The 16403-nt window shown below is 54.2% G+C and overlaps 2 protein-coding genes across 3 annotated transcripts; both read right to left on the reverse strand.

The window, feature by feature from the left end:
• Nucleotides 1-223: 223 nt before the first annotated feature.
• On the reverse strand, nt 224-10795 carry HBQ1 (hemoglobin subunit theta 1). Of its 2 annotated transcripts, XM_038540970.1 has the most exons (4): nt 10638-10795; nt 9588-9792; nt 904-1001; nt 224-567 (listed from the first exon to the last, which is right to left on the reverse strand). In XM_038540970.1, exons 1-4 carry the CDS (start codon nt 10736-10738, stop codon nt 471-473), a joined length of 501 nt encoding a protein of 166 aa, XP_038396898.1. In that variant the 5' UTR covers nt 10739-10795; the 3' UTR covers nt 224-470. The 2 variants fall into 2 exon arrangements, with proteins under 2 accessions (XP_038396898.1, XP_038396899.1); XM_038540971.1 differs by lacking the exons at nt 224-567; nt 904-1001 and adding an exon at nt 9307-9513.
• A 2211-nt stretch (nt 10796-13006) lies between these two features.
• LOC100855540 (hemoglobin subunit alpha-like) lies at nt 13007-14058 on the reverse strand. The gene is made up of 3 exons (NM_001270886.1): nt 13940-14058; nt 13292-13496; nt 13007-13185 (listed from the first exon to the last, which is right to left on the reverse strand). The coding sequence occupies exons 1-3, from the start codon at nt 14032-14034 to the stop codon at nt 13057-13059; spliced, it is 429 nt and encodes a 142-aa protein (NP_001257815.1). The 5' UTR covers nt 14035-14058; the 3' UTR covers nt 13007-13056.
• Nucleotides 14059-16403: the final 2345 nt, after the last annotated feature.

Consider the following 16403-nt stretch of genomic DNA (forward strand, 5'->3'; position numbering starts at 1 on the left):
CCTCCCCAGGAATGGGATGGTGGCTACTTGGGGATCGGGCCCATCATATGGTCCTGCTCAGGCAATACTGGGACAGTTGAGTGGCTCTTGAGTTTGATCAGGCGTCAGAAAAACTTGGAGGACTAAAACAGGTTACTGCCCCACCTCCCCATCCCGATTTTCTGGGGAGGGGCCCAAGAATGTACTTCCATTATTTTGTAGGTAGAGTTTTTTAATTGAGTTATAAAATTCAACACGTTAACGGCATTAAAGTGTACAGTTTAGTGGTTTTTAATGTACAATGTTCCGCTTTCTAGTTAACCACTGTGTAGTTTTAGAACATTTCATCGCCCCCAAAAGGAAACCTCGTTACCCATTACCAGTCCCTCCCCCTGACCAGCCCTGTAAACAACCACTAACCTTGCTCTGTCGATTTGCCTGTTCTGGACACTAGGTAAGTGGAAGCACGCGGTGAGGGGCCCGTGACGGCTTCAGTGCTGAGCAGCGTTTGCAGGGTTCACCTGCACAGGAGCCCGTGTCAGTAGCACAGGTGTGTGTCTCCTGGGCTGCGGATGCTGGAATGGGGGGCTGTAGGGGTGGGGGTGGCGGGAGTTGGGGCGGGTCTGAAGGACACCAAGAGCTGGAATGGGGGTCTGTAGGGGTGGGGGTGGCGGGAGTTGGGGCACCAGCTTCAAATCCTAGATGGCTTTTCTCTGGGATGTGAAGTGAGCTGCCCTCGGTGTCCCTAAAGCACGGGCCCCCGGCTCTCGCCATCAGAGAACACGCCACAGGCAGTGCCTGGGGCTAAGGGAGGGGGACGAAGGGGGATTGAGGTGTCCTGTCCTCAGTGTGGGCACAGTTAGTTCCTTTTGTGTCCACTGCACAGTCCCTATGCCAGCCCCAGATAGCCCCTCCGCTACTTACCTCACATCCCCACAGGCATTGAATCCCGGCATCTTCTGGCGCCTGAGTCTGTGGTGCCGCATCGCCCTGCATGCTTCATCACAGGTGACAGCTGGTGGCTGCTTAGGGATGGGCACAAGGTCTGCCATGTGTCCATGGTCCTTAGCCCAGCCCATGCAGAAGGACTGAGCATCCCTGCAGGAGTGCCAGCCCAGGGTGCCCAGTTCCCCGAGTGACATGGGGGTCACGGGGAAGGCTGAGGGGTCCCTGGAGGTCCCCTGGGGGGATTTCCTGAGCAACAGAAGTTCTCCAGTGCTTTCTGGCTCCTCGTTCTGCCTTCTGTTTTCCTTGCTGGGTCTCATCCTGCTGAGCCTTGTGGGCTGGGACTGCCCCCCAGGGAGGTTGTGCAAGAGACACCCCTGTCACCCATCCTCCCATCTAGGGGAGGAGTAGTGGCAGGGCCCCCTTCACCAGACCCATGTGCTTTCTTTTTATGGAGATATAATGGCCAAAGGTGGTGTGTTAGCTTCAGGTGCGCGGTGTAATGATTGAGCACGTGTGTATGTTGCAAAATAACAGCACCGGAAGTCGTCTTACCATGTCATCAAAAAATGTTTCCTGGGATGAGAACTTCTAAGCTGTATTCTGAGCAGCTTTCAAATATACACTGTGCTGTTATTATATGTGTGCTAATGTGACAGGTACGGTGTTGCATATGTGATACAGTGCCTTGTGCATACTGTGCAACACCTAGCACGCCATTATATGATGCTGTGCATGTGGTTATGTAATAGAACGTGCAGTATTCTATAATACCATATATGTAATTACGCAATAATATATAACCCGCAGTATTTTTTCTAAAGATGTTATATATTTGAGAGACGGCACAAGCTGGGGGAGGGGCAGAGGGAGCCAGAGAAGCAGGCTGCCCTCCGAGCAGGCTTCTCCATCTCAGGATCCTGGGACCATGATCCAAGCTGAAGGCAGATGCATCACTGACAGAGCCACCCTGGCACCCCTGCGGTTTTTTTTTTTTTTTTTTTTTTTTAGGGATTTATTATTTATTTGAGAGCACAAGTGGGAGGGGCAGAGGAAGAGAATCTCAAGCAGACTCCTGGGTTTGGAGCCGGACATGGGGCTTGATTTCACGACCCTGAGATCACGACGCAGGTAGAGGCTTAGACACTTAAGCATACTGTACATGTAACGATATGTAATATAGTACCATGTGGTATACATAGCGCTGAACTACAGTGTGGTGCCACCATATGTGAGATACTGTATAATTATGTAATATGTGGTACAGTATTTATATAATAAATGCATATAAGAAATACAAATATAGGGACGCCTGGGGGCTAAGTGGTTGAGTGTCTGCCTTTGGCTCAGTCCTGGGATCGAGTCCCACATCGGGCTATCTGCAGGGAGCCTGCTTCTCCCTCAGCCTGTGTCTCTGCCTCTCTCTATGTGTCTCTCAAGAATAAGTAAATAAAACCTGAAAAAATAAGACAAATATATATAAAATATACATATAACACTGTATATGTAATATACAGTACATGTATTCTATGTGGAATATTCTAAGAAAATGCAATATAGTATGTGATACTGTATAATTAATGTAATAATATATAATACGTACAGATTTATATGTTCCTAGGCCTTTTCCTGAGGCTGCCAGAACCTTCTTTGGACCTCTCCCAAGGTCCAGCATGCCTGGGACTCAAGACCAGTCAGCTCCTGGCTGGGCCCAGCCTTTGTCCCTACAGAAGAGAGCACACAAGAGTTCAGAGAATAAGCAAGCCCTGTGTGCGCACTTGGGTCAGGAAGTGGAAAAATGTCAGCTCCTTGGAAACCCCTGTCTTCCCTTCACAGCCCCGCTTGTCTTCCCAGAGCTTATGGCATATTCATTATCTCCTGGTGGTTTCTGAGAACCAGGAGTCAAGCCATAGCTCAGCCTTGTTACCCTCCCTGAGGTTGCAATCAAGGGGTCTCATCTGGGGCTATTCTGGAGAAGGGTCTTTCAACGCTCACACGGTTGTTGGCAGTATTTAACTATTTATTGGATGTCAATAAGAGGCCCACTCTGTGGGCAGCCACAACATGGTACCTTTGAAAGGGGGAGGGTCTCCAAGCAAGAGAGACATTATTTTAAGATTTTACTTATTTGACAGCAAGTGTGTGCATACGCAGATGGGCAGAGGGAGAGAAGGAGAGACTCTAAAGCAGACTCCGTGACAAACATGGATCCCAACTCTGGCCTGTCACAATACTGAGATAATGATCTGAGCCAAAATCTGTCTGAACCAGACACCTAACTGACTGAGCCACCCAGGTGCCCTGCAAGAGAGGCATTATTAATCATGGAGGTGACATGCCATCCCCTAACAGAATTCTGTGGGTTAAAAGCAAGGCATAGCATCCACTAGTGTGGCCATAATTCTAGAAAGAAGAGAGAGGGGAAGAAAAAAAAATATGCTGATGAGGGTGTGGAGAACTTGGATCCCTCATACTGCTAGTGGGATTTGGAAACGGCAGATGCTGGGGAAAGCTGTCTGGCGGTTCCTCAAAAAAATTAAACAGGAATGTCTAACCCAGCAGCTGCACTCCTAGGTATATACCCAAGAGAATTGCAAGCAGGGACTTCAGTACTTGTACACACACTGGTATAGCCACATTATTATGATAGCCAGAGGGACGCTCGTGTGGCTCAGCGGTTGACCGTCTGCCTTCAGCTCAAGGCGTGCTCCTGGGGTCCCGGGTGGAGTCCCGCATCGGGCTCCCCAGAGGGAGCCTGCTTCTGCCTCTGCCTCTGTCTCTGCCTCGAATGAATGAATGATGAATGAATGAATGAATGAAATATTTAAAAAATTAAAATAGCCAGAAGGTGGAAACAACCCAAATATGCATCAATGGCTGAATAGATAAACAGAAAACAAAGTGGATGGGCAACCGAGGTGGCTCAGCGGTTTAGTGCCGCCTGCAGCCCAGAGCATGATCCTGGAGACCAGGATCAAGTACCGTGTCGGGATCCCTGCATGGAGCCTGCTTCCCCCTCTGTGTCTCTGCCTCTCTCTCCTCTCTGTGTCTCTCATGAAAAAATAAATAAAAAATCTTAAAAAAGAAAAAAAAAAAAAGTGGAAAACACTGTGGAGGTTCCTCAGAAAGTTAAATATACCACATGATCCCATGATTCCACTACTGTATATTTGCCCAGAGAAAGTGAAAACACTGATTTGATTTTTTTTTTTTTTATTCATGATAGTCACACACAGAGATCGAGAGAGAGAGAGGCAGAGACACAGGCGGAGGGAGAAGCAGGCTCCATGCACCGGGAGCCCGATGTGGGATTCGATCCTAGGTCTCCAGGATCACGCCCTGGGCCAAAGGCAGGTGCCAGACCGCTGCGCCACCCAGGGATCCTGAGAACACTGATTTGAAGAGATCCATGCACCCCGTGTTTTTTGCAGCATTATACACAAAAGCCAAAATGTGGTCCCTTCGTATGATGGAACAGTTTTCAGCCATAAAAGGACTGATCCTGATGCACACTACAGCACGGATGAGGCTTGAAAACATTATGCTAAGTGGAAAAGAAGCCAGACCCAAAAGACCGCATATCATACAGTTGCATTTATACGAAATATCTAGGATCGATCAATCCATGCAGACAGAACATCGATTAGTGATCGTTCAGAGGTTCTGGGGGAGGAATGGGAGAGACTGGAAATGGGCATAGGGCTTCCTTCTGGGGTGATGGAAAGTTTTGGAACTAGATAGTGGCAATGAATGTATGAGATGCCACTCTGAAGCAATCTCCAGGAGGTGGGGGCTCTGGGGTATTTTTAATTTATTTTTATTTATTTTTTTAAGATTGTATTTATTTATTCATGAGAGAGAGGCAGGCTCCCTGCCGGGAACCTGATGCAGGACTCAATCCCGGATCCCAAGATCATGACCTGAGCCAAAGGCAGACGCTCAACTGCTGAGGCCTCCAGGCATCCCTGGGGTATTTTTTTATTAGTGACACTTTGAGTCTATGCATTTTGTCTTAGCCTACGTGTCTGATCTTTATCCTTTATTTGGATCAAATAAGTCACATAATCAATATAGTTAACATTTTAGTTTTGCCGGTAGCATTTTATCTTGGGCTTTCTATTTGTCACACTCATTCTGTTTCCACTTTTGCTTCTTTTTTGAAGGGATTGTTTTATTTTTTTATTTTTTTTATTTTTTTTTAAATTTTTTTTATTTTTTATTTATGATAGGCACACAGTGAGAGAGAGAGAGAGAGGCAGAGACACAGGCAGAGGGAGAAGCAGGCTCCATGCACCGGGAGCCCGACGTGGGATTCGATCCCGGGTCTCCAGGATCACGCCCTGGGCCAAAGGCAGGCGCTAAACTGCTGCGCCACCCAGGGATCCCAAAGGGATTGTTTTAAAATAACGTCCTACTTTTTCTTCTCGATTACTTTGGAAGTCATACACTGTATACTACGGTTGCCCATAAGGTTACAGCAAGTATACTTAATATGTGGTGGTGGTAGGCTGAATGATCGCCCCCAGAGAGGTCCAGGTCCAAATCCCTAGAGCCTGTGAGTGTGATCTCATATGGCAAAAGGGTTTTGAAAATGATTAAGATTTTTGAGCTGGGGTTGTCCTGATGGGCCTAATGCAATCACACAGGTCCTTACTGGAGAGAGGCAGGGGGAGACTGGCCTGCAGAAGGCGGCAAGATGCTACTAGCTTTACACATGGAGGACGAGGCCAAGAACCAAGGAATGCAATTCTAGGACCTGGAAGAGCAAGGAAATAGATTTCCCCCCAGAGCCTCCTGAGGGAGGAGCACAGTCCAGACAACATGTTGATTCCAGCATAGTGAAAACTGACTTTGGACTGCTGCCCTCCCAAACTATTAGAGAATAAGTTGGTGTTAAGTCACTAAGTTTCTGTTACGCCAGCGGTAAGAAACTAATACGCCTACCAAAATCTAAAACTAATAACTTTAGATTGCCTCCCGGGTAATACAAAGACTTAAGAGCACTCGAGGCGGATCCCTGGTGGCTCAGCGGTTTAGCACCTGCCTTTGGCCTGGGGCGCGGTCCTGGAGTCCCGGGATCGAGTCCCACGTCGGGTTCCCCGCATGGAGTCTGCTTCTCCCTCCTCCTATGTCTCTGCCTCTCTCTCTGTCTCTCTATGTCTATCATAAATAAATAAATAAATCTTAAAAAAGAGCACTCGACTGCCATTAAGTCATCATGACTCAGTTATTATTAGTTATTAGTTTCATGTCTATCAAGGTTTTTTTCTTTCTAACCCCATAGACACTATTTTATATGTAATCAATGTTTGCATTTACCACTTTGTTGTTCATCCCTCCTTACATCTCTTGCTTGTCCCCAGGCTCCCTTTCCTTCTGCTTGAAGTATAACCTTCACTAGAGTCAGGAGACGGTGAGGAACCAGGGTACAGAATTTCAGGAGGAACTCCTGCTCAGGGTGGGCTGGGGCTGTCGTCTGGAGAATTTATTCTAATTTATTTTATTTATTTTTTAAAGATTTTATTTGTTCATGAGAGACACAGAGAGAGAAAGGCAGAGACACAGGCAGAGGGAGAAGCAGGGTCCATGCACGGAGCCTGATGCGGGACTCGATCCCAGGTCCCCAGGATCACGCCCCGGCCGAAGGCGGCGCTAAACCGCTGAGCCACCCAGGTTGCCCAATTCTAATCTATTTTAAATTGCCTACTTCTCTCTATGACTGTGTTTTGTCTGTTGAACTTACCCATGGATTTTTATTTTTATGACTATGGCTTTTCTTCATATGTATATAGGTTTAATGCAATTCATATGAAAATTCAAGCTTTTCATACGTGCTATGTCACTTTTTATATTTTATGATTTCCTGCAGGTATTTAAAATCTTGCCTTTAATTTTTTTTTTAACATAGTAGGCACACCTGTAATTGAATCTGACATCTTCAACGCCTGACCTTCGTGGGTCTGTTGTGCTGACTCACGTGTCTGCTGGCTCTCAGACATGGTTTCTCATTCCTTGTGTGCTTGGTGAGTGTGCTGCTCTTTGCCCTCTGCGGCCTATAATGAAGTGCCTTTAGGGAGGATTTATTTGCTCTACCAGGTGCTTGGGGGAATCCAGATAATTATTATTTTTTAATTTTAAGATTTTTATTTGGTTAGTTCAACTTTGGTTGAATTTTTATTTGGTTCTCTCAACTTCCTTTTTGGTGTTTTACTATTTTTGATATAAACAACTGCTTCTGCTTGCTGTCGTTTGCCTGGTCTATGGCGAGGGCAGCTGGGGGGCATCTCTGATGAGCCTAGCACCTTCTGAAGCCTGGTGGTGGCCATCCAAGATTGGCTGGTGTTGGCTTTCCCAGGCTGGCTATCCAGGCTGCTTCCTCAAGGCTTCCAGAACCAGGTCACAGGTGACTGTGCCACTGGAGACCTGGGGAAATTCCGAGTGTTCTGAGGACTCTGTAGCCATGACCGGGAGAGTGGACTTCCCAAAAAAGAAGCTTGCCCACCAGTGACTCAGGTTGGCCGTGGGGAGACTCCAGTGGTGAGGAATGGCTTCCCCAGGATGCTCCACTTGTGCAGGAGCCGTTACTGGAAGAGGAACCCAGGTGGCACTGGTCATGGTCATGGGTGGCCACCAGCCAGCTGCTGGAGGAGATGGCTGCCATGCTGTCACTTGTGGGCTGGTGGAAATCTTGGCAGTGACCTCCTGAGGGCCTCAACGTGTGATCACAGGTGGCAGGGGACAGGGACACTGGGCCACGGAGCCTATTTGGAGGTGAGACCGCCAATGGCCGCTCCACAACCAAAGCATGCCTGGGGTGCATTTTTTGGATTTAAAGGATATAGCCATTGGTGTGTGGAGACTGGCCGTATTGCTCATGCTAACTTTTCAGGAATTCTGAAAGCTCCACTATTAAACTATATCAATTCACAAATAAATAGTTCATGTTAAAAAAAAGTAATACTGAAAACTCATTACTTTTAATTAAGTTACAACTTACTATTATTCATGTTTTTATTATCTGTGTTCACCTCTATTTTGTATCTGGGCAGTGGATATAGAACACACTGGCAGATACTATGCATCTTTTCCTAATTTTCCGTGAAAATTAGGACTTGAGATCAACCATGATGACAGCATGGAAATTGGAAACTGCTACAAATCAGCCCCCTTCCCCACCTTCCAGAGTGCCAGGCATCATTCACCAGCTCACAACGGGATACAACTGAACTACCTTCTCAAAAGGCTATTCCAAGTTACACCTCCACCAGAAGTGTATTAGGTTTGCCTTTTTAATACTTTTTCATGCCAAGTGTCTTGTTAAGGAGCATTTTAACATGCATGTTGTTGAGGATCACTGCAAATGCCTGTCAGCCGTTGGTACACTGTGAGGTGCCTAGCTATCTTTGGATTATGTTTCTTTTGGGTTGACTGTCTTTCAAAAAAGGTGGGACAGGGCAGCCCGGGTGGCCCAGCGGTTTAGCGCCACCTTCAGCCTAGGGCGTGATCCTGGAGACCTGGGATAGAGTCCTGCGTCAGGCTCCCTGTGTGGAGCCTGCTTCTCCCTCTGCCCCCCCCCCCCCCCCCCTCTCTGGGAGAAGCAGGTTCCATGCAGGGAGCTCTGTGTGGGACTCGATCCTGGGACCCTGGGTCATGCTCTGAGTTGGAGGCAGACGCTCAACCGCTGAGCCCCCAGGGCCCACTGTGCTGCTTTTGATGTGCGCTTTTTCCCTCCTCATACTGAGGTTTGTTTCTCTTTATATAGTGCAATGTGCCCATTTTTTCCAGTGTCACTCTGAGGACACAGTTTCAGAAAAGTGTCTCTGTTCCTGGAAGGACCTGGAAGGCTGTGCATCAATGTTAGCTCCATGCAGGTCGGGGTGGGGTTGCTACCGTGTGTGTCACATGCGCGCCCTTGAGTCCGACCTCGCATCCTGTCCGTTTCTTCACACACAGTTTTGCCACGTGTCAGGTGCGAGTTGCCCTAGTCATGGTTGTGCCCGACACGCTGGCGTGCGGAGGAACGTTCCCTAACTGGGCCATTTTCTGAAGTGTCTGCAATGACTAGGATTGCTTTTGTGAGGGAAAATCTAAGAAAATCCAAGCTCCTTGGAAGTGTGGGATGTAGGCGGGTCTCCGCGGCCCCCCGCTTGTCTGCGGCAGGAGCCCCCCAACCCCCGGGCCTGGATGGGGACAGTCGCACCCCCGGACCCTCCAGGGTCGGGGCCTGCGCAGGACCCCGACCGCGCCAGCAGGGGGCGCCCATCCCTCAGCTTCCCGAACCCCCCCGCCCCCCCCCCCCCAGGGTCAGACGACGGTGCGGCGCGGCTCTGCGGCTCCGAGACCCCCCGCGCCCGCCCCAGAGAGAACAAGCGCGCGCCGGCGGAGGCTTTCCTGCGTGGACTTTACTCCGAGTCCGAGCTCGCGGGGGGAGGGGGGGCTGGGGGTCCCGCACCCCCCAGTTCAGCCGTAGCGGGAGGCCAGCGCCGAGGTCACGTGGCTCAGAAACTTGTGCAGCGACGCGTGCATGGCGGGCGCGAGGTCTCCGGGGTAGTGGCGGGCGAGGGTCACCAGCAGGCAGTGGCTCAGGAGCTGAGGGCACAGGCAGCCGTCGCGCGCGCCCCCCCCCGCCCCCCGCGCGGCCGCGGCGGGTCCCGCGGGCTCACCTGGAAGTGCGCGGGGTCCACGCGCAGCCTGTGGGCGTGCAGGGCGCCGAGGGCGGACAGGGCGCCGGGCAGGTCGTCCAGGTGGGCCACGGCGGTGGTCAGCGCGTCGGCCACCTTCTGGCCGTGGGCCTTGACCTGGGCGGAGCCGGGGCTCAGGTCGAAGTGCGGGAAGTAGGTCTTGGTGGCGGGGAAGGAGCAGAAGGTCCTGCGGGAGGAAGGGCAGGTGAGTCGCGGGGGGGAGGGGGCTGCGGGGGGGGGACGAGGGCCGCGGGGGGAGGACGAGGGCCGCGGGGGGGGACGAGGGCCGCGGGGGGGAGGACGAGGGCTGCGGGGGGGACGAGGGCCGCGGGGGGGGAGGGGGCTGCGGGGGGAGAACGAGGGCCGCGGGGGGAGGACGAGGGCCGCGGGGGGGGGACGAGGGCCGCGGGGGGGACGACAGGGGCCGCGGGGGGGGGGAGGGGGCTGCGGGGGGGAGGACGAGGGCTGCGGGGGGGGGACGAGGGCCGCGGGGGGCGGACGACAGGGGCCGCGCGGGGGGGCGGAGGGGGCTGCGGGGGGAGGACGAGGGCCGCGGGGGGACGACAGGGGCCGCGGGGGGGAGGGGGCTGCGGGGGGAGGACGAGGGCCGCGGGGGGAGGACGAGGGCCGCGGGGGAGGACGAGGGCCGCGGGGGGGGACGAGGGCCGCGGGGGGGGGGACGAGGGCTGCGGGGGGGACGAGGGCCGCGGGGGGGGGAGGGGGCTGCGGGGGGAGAACGAGGGCCGCGGGGGGAGGACGAGGGCCGCGGGGGGGAGGACGAGGGCCGCGGGCGGAGGACGAGGGCCGCGCGGGGGGGACGACAGGGGCCGCGTGGGGGAGGGGGCTGCAGGGGGAGGACGAGGGCCGCGGGGGGAAGGACGAGGGCCGCGGGGGGGGGACGACAGGGGCCGCGGGGGGGGGCTGCGGGGGGGAGGACGAGGGCCACGGGGGGGACAAGGGCCGCGGGGGGGGCTGCGGGGGGAGGACGAGGGCCGCGGGGGGCGACGACAGGGGCCGCGGGGCGGGAGGCACCTCTCCAGGGCCTCGGTCGCGTAGATCCCGACGTTGCCGCCCAGCTTCCTCCACAGGGCGCGCACCGCCGCCCTGTCCGCGCCGGACAGCGCCATCGCCATCGCGCCCCTGCTCCGCGCCCGGGTCCCCGCGACCTCCAGGGGGCGCCACGCCGCGTCTGCTGCGGAGCCAGGCGCTCAGGGGCCCGGGGGGCGGGGACCAAGCCCACTCTGCACTGTTTACTATATGGAAACGAAGAATGTATTATCAGCCTTAGAATTAGGGGACCCTGGAGTGTAGCAGGGACTTTGACATTGAACGTCAGCTTATTCTCCCTCCCTTCCTCCAGAGGCTTTTAGAACACTCTATTTTCACATTTATTGTGTAAAATGAACATAAAGATGTCGTCTTCCTAAAGTTGTTGTGAGAATTAAGCGGATAAGATGTCAAGCCCCTGGCTCATGGCACATGTTCCTTTCAGGATAGCCAGCATTTATTAAGTGCCTTGCACATATCTCCATAGCAATGCCAATACCTATGGGGCGCTCACTCCTTGCCAGGCACCACTCTACACAAACTTGGTGGGGGGCATCTAATGGTTTAGTCCATTAGGTGACTCACTTTATTTTTTTTAAGATTTTATTTATTTATTCATGAGAGACACAGAGAGAGGCAGAGACACAGGCAGAGGGAGAAGCAGGCTCCATGCAGGGAGCCCGATGTGGGACTCGATCCCAGGACCCCAGGGTCACACCCCAGGCTGAAGGCAGGCACTAAACGACTGAGCCACCTGGGCTGCCCTTATTTTACTTTTTATTTATTTTTGGAATGGGAGAGAGAATCTTAAGCTGGGTGTGGAGCCAGATGCTGGGCAGGATCTCACAACCTTGAGATCATGACAGAGCTGAAATCAATTCTGAGTCTTAACCAACTGAGCCACCCAGGCGCCCACCCCCAGCATGTTGGCCATTTTGAAGTTGTAGAATCCAGTGTCTTTAACCACGTTCACATCTGTGCAGCCACCACTACCACCATCCCAAGTGGAAACTTTGTCCCCATTAACAGTCACTCTGTAACCCCTCTCCTCCAGGCCCACAAGTCAGCTGTCTCTATGGATTTGCTTATTTTGGATATTTCCTATAAGAGGAACCATACATTTTTGTGTCTGGCTTCTTTCATTTAGCACACTTTCCAGTTCCTTGACACTGTGGCCTCTGTCAGGGCTTCAGAGCTCTTAATGGCTGAATAATATTCCACTGTATGGATAGACTACATTTTCTTTATCCATTCATCCCCTGCCAGAGATCTGGGTTGTTCCCACCTGTAGCCCAGGTCCTCATTTTTCCCAACAATAAGTAAAGGAAGGCCACCTCTTACTGAGAGCTCATGCTGTGTCACCAGCTGTGCTAAAGGTATCACAGAGACCTGCCACGTCATTTTCCAAGGATGCCTTTCAGGACCAGACACCTAAGGCGCTAGGGGCTTACTCTGAGGGGAGGAAGCATTTGGGAGCGCTGGCTCCCAGGACTTGGCTCTTCTCTGTTGCAGTGTGTGTGTGTGGTGGGGCGGGAGAGGGGGTGTTGGTGGACCAGGTCTCTAGGCTATGCAGTAAATGCTGAGCTACCCTCAAAAACCAGGCCTCCAGATCCATGGTGCCCCAGGATGTCATCATGTTTAGAGCGAGTGTCCTGGAAGTGACACCAAGTGAAAGAGGTGTTGCTGGGAAAGGTCTGGCATCTACGATTGCACTGCTTACCCTGATTTCATCTAGATTGTGTGGTATTTGGGAAGTTTGATGGGTGGGGGCATTTGGTGCCACTCCCGGGAGCCTGGCCTCTCATCTCTTCCCACCACCCAAAAGCAGGAGAGCTCAGAGGTCCAGGCTGGAGGCGCATCAACTCTCAGACCAAGTGTGTGTCTTCAAATGTAAAGATGGAAACCAGGGCAGCCCCGGTGGCGCAGCGGGAGTCCCACATCGGGCTTCCTGCATGGAGCCTGCTTCTCCCTCTGCCCGTGTCTCTGCCTCTCTCTTGCTCTCTCTGAATGAATAAATAAATATTTAGAAAAAAAAATAAAGATGGAAACCAGTTCATCATTTGAGCAAATCCCAACTGAATCTGCAAAGCTCTTAAGTGAAATGCAGGACATCAAATAAAGGGAGCTGAGGACTCCTGGGTGTGGCCAGGGAGCAGGCCTGCGATTCCCAGGCAGTGGCAGTCCCCAGGGGAGGCCAGCCACACTCCCCTCAGCTGCCCTATGCTTTCCACCCCCCAACCCCCCCCTCCTGCGGGGAGGAGACTACCCGCACAGCTCGCAAAGACAACGGAGGCCTTGAGAGGCTGCAGCCCACTCAGACTTTATTCAAACATCAGGAAGTGCAGGGCACCATGGGGCGCAGGAGGCGGCCCAGGGCAGGGGCTCCCGCCTCCGCGGCTGCAGCTTAACGGTACTTGGAGGTCAGCACGGTGCTCACAGCGGTGAAGAACTTGTCCAGGGAGGCGTGGACAGCAGGGGTGAATTCGGTGGGGTGGTGGCAGGCCAGGGTCACCAGCAGGCAGTGGCTCAGGAGCTGCAGAGGGAGGGGCCGTCAGGGGGGGGCGGGCTGCACCGCAGGGAGCCCTGGGGGTCTCTGTGCCCCCCCCCCCAGGTGTGTCCTGGCCTGGCCCGCGGCTCACCTTGAAGTTGACGGGGTCCACGCGCAGCTTGTAGGCGTGCAGGTCGCTGAGGGCGGACAGGGCACCGGGCAGGTCGTCCAGGTGGGCCACGGCAGTGGTCAGCGCATCAGCCACCTTCTTGCCGTGGGCCTTGACCTGGGCGGAGCCGGGGCTCAGGTCGAAGTGCGGGAAGTAGGTCTTGGTGGTGGGGAAGGACTGGAAGGTCCTGCGGGAGGAAGGGCCGGTGAGCTGCGGGGGGGGTGGGGGGGGGGACAGGGGCCCCAGGGGGAGGAAAAGGGCCGCAGGAGAGGGACAGGGGCAGGGTGGGGGGTGGACGGGCCCCGGGGGAAGGACAGGGGCCGTAGGGGAAGTACAGGGGCCACGGGAGGAGGACAGGGGCCGCGGGGGGAGGACAGGGGCCACGGGGGGAGGACAAGGGCCGCAGGAGGGGGGACAGGGGCTGTGGGAGTGGGGACAGGGGCCCCGGGGGAAGGACAGGGGCCATAGGGGAAGTACAGGGGCCACGGGGGGAGGACAAGGGCTGCGGGGGTAGGACAAGAGGCCGTGGGGGAATAACAGGGGTCTGGGGGGAGGACAGGGGCCCAGGGAGGCGGACACGGGGCACGGGGGGCGGCCGAGCCCCAGTGCCGGCGAGAGCTGGGTGCTCACCTGTCCAGCGCCTCTCCGCCGTAGTCGCCAGCGTGGCCACCAATCTTATCCCAAGTGGACTTGATGTTGGTCTTGTCGGCGGGAGACAGCACCATGGTGGGTTCTTTCTGAGTCTGAGGAGAACCAGAAATGCACGGGGCGGGGAGGCCGTGGAGGCTTTATGCCCGGGGCGCGGGTGGGCACGCCCGTCGGGGCCACGCTTATTGGCTGGCGGGGGTGGGTGTGGGGGGCTCGCTGGGGCCAACTGACTGGAGGTTCTCTCCTGCCCACTTCTCCAGCCCCGCTAGCACCGCCAGGGCCCCGGCTGGTGGGGGTCGGTGCAGGGGGGCTCAGGGACACCCCGAGGGTGCCCGAGCGCCCCTAGCCCCCCGCTGCGTGCTCCTGAGGATCCTAAGGGACACCTGCCCTGTTGTAGGCTTGGCGCTCGCAGCCCGTCTGGGTTAACTCGAGCGGAGTCCGTGAAAGACTGAGCGGTTGAGGGCGGACAAAAGGCCTGCCTGGTCTGGGGCGGAGAGAGGTGCACACAGGCCTCCCTCCCGCCAACTCCGGAATTGGCACCTGGAGCCCCTCCTGCTCCCCTCAGACACGCTCCTCCTAACCCCTCCTCCCCACGAATTCTCATTGAGCTGTCGCCCTGCGGATAAACCCCCAGCGGCCCAGGGGGCAGGGCTGGGGCAGGCGGGATCCAGGCTCCAGGTCCTCTGTCCAGGGTGGTGGGTCTGCGAGACTCAGAGGCAGAGTTCTCCTGTTAGGGACCTTGTGTGAGCCACTGTCCCCACCGCTGTGCTCACAATGACACACCCAGTTCTTCAAATCGTGCTTGACACTTGACTCACTGGGCCAGTAGTGGTTAAGTTGATAAATAAAGCGACTTTCTGGACAGGACCTGAGCTTTCAGTTGGGAACGGTCATCCGATCGCCACGCAAGGGCACAGAGAGTGGAAAGCCTTGTTAAAAGACTCAGGAAACGTTGGCAGCCCTGGTGGCTCAGCGGTTTAGCGCCGCCTGCAGCCCAGGGCATGATCCTGGAGACTCAGGATCAAGTCCCACATCAGGCTTCCTGCATGGAGCCTGCTTCTCGCTCTGCCTGTATCTCTGCCTCTCTCTCTCTGTGTTTCTCGTGAATAAATAAATAAAAATCTTAAAAAAAAATACAATCTTTAAAAAATGAAAAGAAAAATAAAAAAAAAAGACTCAGGAAATGTGGAGGGAGTGGGTGAGGCATTGGAGGGCATCAGGGTTAGTCTGAAGGTCATGGGTGGCTTCCCTAGGGGAGTGAGGCTGGGGAATGAGTGTGCATTAGACAAAATAGGGTGGACAGGAAAGCTGACTTGAGGGTGGGGAGGGGGATAAAAGGCCTCTATGGCTGAAGAGTGGGGTCCACTGAAGAGTGGGGGTGGGGAGCTGTGGACAACGACCAGGTGCTGGGCAGACGCTGCAGTGTGGGGGAAGGGCAGGACCCCCAGCTGGTACCATTCCCTTACTGGTACCAAGTCCCCTGGGCTAGTTGGTGGCAGGAGGGTACTGAGGACACGACAGAACAGGGAGTGAGAACAGAACAGGGAGTGAGAAGCTGTTGACACGTCCTCTCCTGGGAAGAAGACTGAGCTCTGGGGAGGGGCTGGGTGGGCACCCTCCCTCGGGATCTCCCCGTGTGTCCAGGAAGAAGTATCTGTCAAACTGCCTGGTACGCAGGAGAAAGAAGCTCCAGACAAGCCTCAGCAATTCTCTCCTGCTCTGCCCCTTGAGTCTGTTCTTATTTTGTACATGCTGGGCCTCCCCCCGGCTGCTTCCACTCTCCCTTCCCACCCTCCACTCTTTTCCTGATTCTGTTACAGCCGAAGGCCCAATCCTGGCCTCCCGAAAAGGATAGGACACTGCGGGCTTAGAGGGCTCAAAGACCTGCCCCCAGGCCTGGGACAACCCCCCTTCTGCATCTGGTTCCAGTCCTCCTGCCACTGGGTCCTTTTTATTTTTTTTATTTTTTTATTTTTATTTTTTTAAAGGATTTTTTATTTATTTATTCATGATAGAGAGAGAGAGAGAGAGACAGAGAGAGAAGCAGGCTCCATGCCGGGAGTCTGACATGGGACTCCAGGATTGCGTCCTGGGCCAAAGGCAGGCTTGAAACCGCTGAGCCACCCAGGGATCCCCTACTGGGTCCTTTTTAGATGAGACTTGGGGAACATATCTCAGCCAATGGCTTAGATTCCTACTATGCGAAGAGCTCCCACATATATATAAGAGGGAAAAACAAAGACTTACGGGAACAGTTGACAAAGGTTATTAACAGGAAGTTAACAAATACAGAAATGACAATTAATGAGGCCCCTGGGTTAGCCCAGTCAGTCAGGCATCCTACTCTTGGTTTCTGCTCGGATCGTAGCCTCAGGGTCATGAGATGGAGCCCCACCACAGCTTGGAGCTCAGTGCTCAGTGGGCTTGTCCCTGTCCCTCTTCCTCC

The sequence above is a fragment of the Canis lupus genome, chromosome 6, assembly GCF_011100685.1.
Source record: "Canis lupus familiaris isolate Mischka breed German Shepherd chromosome 6, alternate assembly UU_Cfam_GSD_1.0, whole genome shotgun sequence".
In the NCBI taxonomy this organism is placed as follows: Eukaryota; Metazoa; Chordata; class Mammalia; order Carnivora; family Canidae; genus Canis; species Canis lupus.